This window comes from Ruditapes philippinarum, unplaced genomic scaffold (genome assembly GCF_026571515.1).
Source record: "Ruditapes philippinarum isolate M1 unplaced genomic scaffold, ASM2657151v2 ctg6440_1_1_1_1, whole genome shotgun sequence".
NCBI classification, from domain to species: domain Eukaryota; kingdom Metazoa; phylum Mollusca; class Bivalvia; order Venerida; family Veneridae; genus Ruditapes; species Ruditapes philippinarum.
This window is the reverse complement of record NW_026866036.1, coordinates 50,986-58,782: the sequence shown is the minus strand read 5'-3', so window position 1 is coordinate 58,782 and position 7,797 is coordinate 50,986. Positions and strand designations below refer to the sequence as shown.

The 7,797-nt window shown below is 32.6% G+C and overlaps 1 protein-coding gene across 1 annotated transcript; it reads left to right on the top strand.

The window, feature by feature from the left end:
• The first annotated feature begins 690 nt into the window (after nucleotides 1-690).
• On the top strand, nucleotides 691-7,345 carry LOC132731075 (uncharacterized). Its single transcript, XM_060717186.1, has 2 exons — nucleotides 691-2,043; nucleotides 6,972-7,345. Exons 1-2 carry the CDS (start codon nucleotides 1,239-1,241, stop codon nucleotides 7,343-7,345), a joined length of 1,179 nt encoding a protein of 392 aa, XP_060573169.1. The 5' UTR covers nucleotides 691-1,238.
• Nucleotides 7,346-7,797: the final 452 nt, after the last annotated feature.

Below are 7,797 nucleotides of genomic sequence, written 5' to 3'. Positions count from 1 at the left end.
TGTCACCAAAGAGTCTTCATAGATTCTAAACTTCAAAGGCATTTCACAAAATAAATTTCGGCTTGTTCCAATTCTTTCAAGAAGAAATGCAACGAGCAACACCACAAAAAATGAGACAAGCAGACGGTTATTTTGCTTTCATTACCAAGAAAGATTAAAGTTGGAATTTTAGCACATTTTTTTGGATTTACTGATAATACTATCAACCATTATTTTACATGATTTTGTCTAAATGTTGACTTGGTATATATCAGCGCTACAAAGTAGACACGTTTCTGGATTCCAAAGTGCCAATTTTACGGTTTTAAGCATGTCTCGATAAAACGAAACCCTGATTATACCAGTAACAGGGATATTCCAGAAATTGGTTGTAAGGTGCAGTCATTTTACTTTATGAATATTTAATTTGGTTGAACCTATGCCCCTGTCAAATGCGTTATAAATGCAGTGACAACATTTTCAAATCGCCACTCGTGATAAATTATCTAAAAATGTTACAAATTATATGTCATTAATTTGTAGTTTAACTTCGAATAGCTTTTTGCGATGTATTTGTTCTGCAGTGAAAATATAGATATTATTATGAAATTATTGATATTATAAATATATTTATTTAGTATAGAAATATTATTCAGTCTAAATTATTGTTATAAAACAACAACAAATTCTCAAAGATTTTCATCAGATACTGTATTGAATGAACCATTGTTTTTTTTGATATGCCCGAGGATATATAATGAGATGTAGACACAGTATGTACAAATTCTACAAACAAATAAATGTCAAATTAATGTTTTTGAAACAATAAAGTTATTACTTGAATTAGTCTACATGTCACATAAGTATGAAGAACAAGTGGTCAATTTGTAAACAGATTGTTATATACATGTTTGATTCTAATTGGTCAATTTAAAACATTTTGTGTATTTTCGGAATTTTTCATTGGTTGACTCTTTAAATGTCTTATGACATACATAACCTTTATAAGCTCGTCGTTTCCTGAAGTCGGCAAAAATAGCATTAGCAAAATAAACTCAGGAAGCTTACGACGATTTTTTTATATCTTTTAGATTTTGAAAATCAATGACTTTAAGTCAGTAAAAGCTCATAGCCTGAGACAATTCCCCAAACCAGAGCAACAACAACAACAAGGAAAAATACGCTGCACAATTAGCGGCACAACACGTGGTGGGTAGAATCTACAAGATCGTAGGGTTTCTCAAGCAAAGCGAGTGCATATGCCACTAAATAGCAAACCATCCAACTACAATCTGAGGTCAACTCTTCCGGAAACCGAAGAAGCCACAGTGATAGAAGAGACAGTTATGAGTTCACATCCAGCTTTCAGATTAGAGTCTTTTAGAGGAGATGGAACGGAAGATATAGAGAGATACCTAAGAAGATTTGAGCAGTACCAAGCGTGCACAGGTATTAAAGATGAACAGGCGTTTGCCACTTTAATTTGGTATTTGGACGGACACGCCCGCCTGTGGATTGAGTCATTAGTGAGTCCACCTACAACACTCGGAGGACTAAAGGCAGCTTTAAAAGAAAAATATAAGGTTAACAAACCGATAGACTTAAACATATTTCTGCTGAAACAAAACCACAATGAAAATGTCGAACAATATATTCACAGGCTGGAAAATGCATTACTTTTACAAAAAAACAGAGTGGACGATGCGATAGCAGTACAGATCGCATTGTCTGGCATGGATAGAAATATTGGATCGGCTGTGAGCACCCATAATCCTAAAAACTTGGATCAAGTCAAGGATATTGCATCCAAAATGACCATTGCTCCTGCAATTTCGGTCAACGCTGTGGACAAAATAACACAACCCACAGCCATCGAAAGCGCTGTGGAAGTATTGACGGCCGCGGTGGCTAAACTTACAACGACAGTAGAAGAACGAAATTCGGGAACATCAAGGCAGAGTGACCACATGGGAAGACAATATCACTACAGACATAGGGATAATCAAGGCAATGGTGCTGGGACCCAGGGACGAAAACAGACAGTGCAATGTAGAAGATGTGGAGGTAGGTGTCTTTCTAGAAATTTGTGTAAGGCAATTGGGAAAGTTTGCTATAAATGTAATGGGGCAGATCATTTCGGAAATGTTTGTGAAAATGTAAGACAGCAAAATAATTTTTTATCGAAGATAGGAATTAGGGCCTATCCCTGCGATTTCCTGCAAGGATGGGCACAATAATAAAAAAATAATAACAAGTTCTGATAGTGACATTAAAAATAAAAGACACACTCATTATCAACAAAAGGGGTCTAAAAGCAATTATATACAAAAAACTAGAATGACTGGAACAAATTGTCACTTACAAATTAATTCGGAAAATGTCCTAAATAACGTAGAAGTAAATGCAAATTTTACAGCAAGCATGAATAAAAACACAGTATCTGTCACAGTAAATGGTAAGCACACCAATGCTTTGATAGATACTGGCGCATCTGTATGTTGTATAAGTCATTCATTTTTAAAAAAGGTTTATCAGGATAAAACACCCCAAATATCAACATCAAGTACAGACTCAATTATAGGAGTAGGGAAAACAAAGCATAAAGTGATAGGTTCTGTAGAACTAAATGTTTCCTTAGGAAATCTAAAATTGCCATATAATTTTCTTAGTCATAGAAGAATTGCACCATTCGTTAATCATTGGGCATAATTTTATGGAAAAATACAGAATGAAATTAGACATTTTTGGAAAAAAAGTAACTGTATGTGATAATTTAGAAGTATGTTATTTGCGCACAGAGACAAGTTTCGCGCGCACCGTAAAACCAACTACTATTAAGGCAGAAAGTGAAGTTGAGATTCAAGTTAAGATAGCTAAAATCAGTTCTGGAGAACAAATTTTATTAGAACCCATTCAAAACCTTTGTAATGACAATCTTTTAGGGGCAAAATGTCTTGTTACTGTAACTAAAGGAAAGGCGATATTTAGGCTAATAAATCCGACTCAAAATGATATTCATTTAAAAAGTAACAAAATTGTAGCAAGAATCGCGGAAGTTGATAGTAAAAGAATATTTGCATTAGAAACAAAAAGTAAAGAACAAACATGTCACAGAAAAGCGAAAGAGCAAAACTCAGTTACTTTTAGTTTAGAGGGTGCTGACTTAAATGAGTATGAAAAAAAAATTATTAAAACTTTTAAAAGGTAATAATGATATTTTTTCAAAAGGTTTACACGACTTAGGAAAAACAAACTTACAAACACATGTCATAGAAACAGGAGACAATCCCCCTGTAAGAACCCCATTTTATAAACAAAATCCGATGATACGAAGGGAATCAAAACGTCAAGTTGACAATATGGTAGAAACGGGGTTATTAAAAGAAAGTAACTCAAACTGGCACTCCCCAGTAGTCTTAGTTAAAAAGGCGAATTCAGATGAATATAGATTTGCGGTAGATTATAGGAAGTTAAATAAAATAACAACTCCCCAAGCATATCCTATTCCAAGATTGTCCGACATTTTTGATGCTATAGGTGAATCAAATGCAAATTATTTTTCTTCTCTTGATTTGGGAAAAGCTTTTTGGCAAGTGCCTTTAGATGAAGAAAGCAAAAAGAAAGCAGCTATTATCACATATGATGGAATATTTGAGTTTCAGACAATGCCTTTTGGTCTACAAGGAGCAACTGCAACTTTTCAGATGCTCATGATGAAAGTGCTTAAAGGTATCTCCTGGAAGTATGTCCTTTGCTATGTTGATGATGTTTTAATATACTCATCAACTTTCGAAGAACATCTTAAACATCTCAGTGAGGTATTTAAGCGGATTCGTCAAGCAGGATTGAAATTATCACCAAAGAAATGTTTCTTTGCTCAGAAAAAATTAAATTATTTGGGACATGTACTTAGTAAAGATGGAATTCAAACTGATATAAAAAAGATAGAGAAAATTCAAAATTTAGTGGCTCCAAAAGATAGAAAGGGTATAAAATCACTGTTAGGTTTAACTAACTATTACAAAAAAATTGTGGCAGGCTATAGCAAAATATGTGCTCCCATATTTGAACTTTTAAAGAAAGATATACCATTTATATGGTCAGAGAAATGTGAAAGTGCATTAAATCAATTAAAAATGGCATTGACTTCTGCTCCAATATTATCATTTCCAAACATGGAAAAACCTTTTATTCTTACATGTGACGGTTCAAGAAGTGCGTTAGGTTTTATTTTAGGCCAGTTAGATGAAAATAACAAAGAACATGTAATAGAATATGGCAGTCGATCATTGCGGGGATCAGAAAAGAATTATTCAGTGTCAGAATTAGAATGTTTGGCAATAGTTGAAGGAATTAAATCATATAAATCATATCTCTCAACAGGAACAAAATTTACCATATATACTGATCATAAAGCCCCTTTTGACTTGTCTTAAACAATCTAATAAACTTCTATCAAATGGCAGATTAGCAAGGTTTGGTCCGCCTATTTCTACAAGACTTTAATTATCAATATTGTCTACCGAAAAAAGGACGCGTTTTTGAATCAAGCAGATGCCAAACTATCTAGAATTAACTGCCAGATGCTTTAACATTACAATGGGAAGGTTTCATCTCAACCTAACCTCAGTCCCCTTAAAACAAGTGGGCCAGAAATTATATCAAGACTAGGAAACAAGCATACCGGGTCTAGACATGCAAAAATAGAGAAAACTAAATCAGCTCAAATTAGATGTTAAGTTGGCAAAACGGTAGAGATTAAATAATCAAAGGTGAATGGTTAGAAACTTCCAAATTTGAAATATGAAAGTAAACCAATCAATAAATTCATTGCTAATTGATAAGGAAAAATGTAATGATGAAGATTTAGGAAATACAGACTTTACAAAAGATGAAAATAAACTTTAACTAATAGAAATGCAACAAAATTGTCCAGACTTTAAACATCTTTACAATTACATTAAAACCACGGAACTTCCCACAGATATAGATGACAAAATAAAACGTTGGATATTAAACGAAAAAGAATACTATGATTTGGTAGATGACATTTTAATTCATATCTTTCAAACTCGAGCTAAGAAAAAACCAGTTGATGAAAAATTCATTTTTCAAATAGCTTTACCCCGGGAGGAAAGATTAAAAGTTATGCAAGCTTATCATGACGAAAATGGACATTTTGGGTTAAAGAAGACTTTTGAGGCTATCAGAGCAAAATACTTTTGGCCACACATGTTTTTTAAACAAATTTAAAGGATTATGTAAAAAAATTGGGGAAAAAAATGTCAGAAAGCCCAAAAAGGGGGACTAAACTAAAACAACCCCCTTTTAAACCCCCCTTTCCGGGGTTTCGAAAAGTAAATTTTGGTTTGAATGGCATAAACCCAATGATTTTGGGCCCCCTTTCTAGAACTTCAGAAGGTTTATGAAAAAATATCCTAGTAGGGAGTTTTAAAAAAGTTTTTTTTACGTTGGAACAGAAGCCCCTTTTCCCCTTAAAAACAACGTCAGCTTTTTGAAAAATTTTTAAGGTTTTTACATGAGGAAAAAAAATTTTTTAGATATTTGGTTTGGGTTTCCCAAATTTTTATTGTTTGTGACAGAGGTTTTGAAAAATTTTCCCCTCAAAGCTAAATAAAAAGCTTTTTTGAAAAAAAATAAAGTTTCTTGACATAAAACAGCTAGTTATAACCCTAGAGCTAATGGTGCCGTGGAAAAACAGAATTTAACTATCAAACAAACACTAAGAATGTATATTGATAAAGATCAAAGAAATTGGCATCTATTACTACCTACAGTGATGATGTCAATGAGGTCATCTCCTAATACTGAAACATCAGGATTCAGTCCATTTAAAATGATATTTGGTAGTGAAATGCGATTACCATATGACACTACTTTAATACCAAGAGAATCGTTAAGCACAGACGCAAAAATACATATTGAGCAATTGTTTGAAAGACTAAGACTGATTCATACACAGGCTAAACAAAATACAGAGTTAACACAAAAAGAAAGTAAAGAAAAACATGATGTAATAGCAAAAGAATCCGTCTTTGTTCAAGGAGATTTAGTACTGCTCAAAGTGCATAAATCTAAACCAGGATTATCTCACAAACTACAAGACCAATGGTCATCAAATATCTACTACATCAAATACAAAGGACCTCATGACACTTATAAAATTGCAGATTGTCAAACTGACAAAAATCATATACCCCTAGTAAATGCAAAAAACTTAAAAATGTATAATGATCCAAAGAATTATAGGGTAGAATATAAAAATTCAACTGAAAATGGTGGGATAATAAATACTGACAACAATTAAATAAACAAAATGCTACAAATCATGAGACTGATAGAGATGGTGAATCAAAAAGCACATTTAGCTCTGATGAAAATAACAAATCATATACAGACACTTCTGTAGATAATAGAAATAATGATAACACAGGAAAATGGTTCCGTGCAAACAAAATACTTAAAATAAGAGTGAAAGGTAAACAAAAAGAATGCCTAATCGAATGGAAAAATTCAAAATTCAAACCAAGCTGGGTGCTTGAAGAAGATGTTAGTGAATTTTTAAAACGAACATATTACATAACTCATACAAAAATGGGTAAAAGGCGGCGCAGGCCTTATAGATATTTTGACACCAAATAATTTGTATAAAATTTAAATGTCAATCAGTAGTTTTACACTGTTGCCCTTAGGTATGTTAACATATTATAGAACAAAATAGAGTTTAAATACTTAGATATATAAACATGATGCTTTTTGGGTGATGTATATTTAATATTTCATAAACTTTAATATAATATACTGATGTATACATGATACACACAAAACAAAAGCTAATGTGGTGAAGCCAAAACCTAAGAAAGTCTCTAAACAAGATATTTCTGACTCATAGTGCTAGAATTAGTAGAATCCGGAGTCTACAAATTCAACCGGCCTAACTACATTCCACTTTCATTAATTTTATATTTTAGTTTGGGAAAAATTACTGCTGATCTCATTCATCATGATGACTCTATTTTCGTCGGTGTGTTCAGTACATAGGGAACTACAGAGATTGAATTATGGTGTTGTTTTTGAACCAGGAACCAAAATACACATGGGTAAAGAACATTGGGTGCATACCTTTGAGGTAGAATTACCTAAAGAGGTGAACTTGGTAGATTTATCAGGGTGTTCAAAAAGCAAAAAGACCTGTGAGTACATAAACAAGGTTCTTACAGAAATAAATAACGTCAGAATTAATACCAAATATTTCATAAATGAATCAATAAACACAATTGAAAATCTAATTATATTGTTAAAAGTAGAAGTAAAAGGTCTTTACTTCCGTTCATTGGTTCTTTGAGTAAAAGTTTGTTCAACACTGCAACTATGGATGATGTTAACTTATTGGCTAAACATATCAATGTTTTAAACCGACTTAATCGAAAGCGAGTTGCATCTGTTCAACACCATGAAGATCATTTAGCTTCTTACATGCAAACTGCAAATAACAGTTAGAATGTCCAACTTAATGTCAGGCATAAAAGAAAACGAAATGGCAATAACGCACATTCAATCACAATTATATGACAGTTTTGATGACTTAGAAAAAACATTCTCATCAATGAATGTCTTAGTAACAAAACAGATAGAAAAGTCAAGAAGAATTGAATCTATTTTTAATAATCTTATTTCGGGTGTATACAGCTTAGTTGACGGTATACTGTCTCCATCTTTAATTCCCTTTGAAACCATGCAAACTACTCTAGAAGATATAAAATCTATAATAAATCATAAATACTCTCAATTCCATCT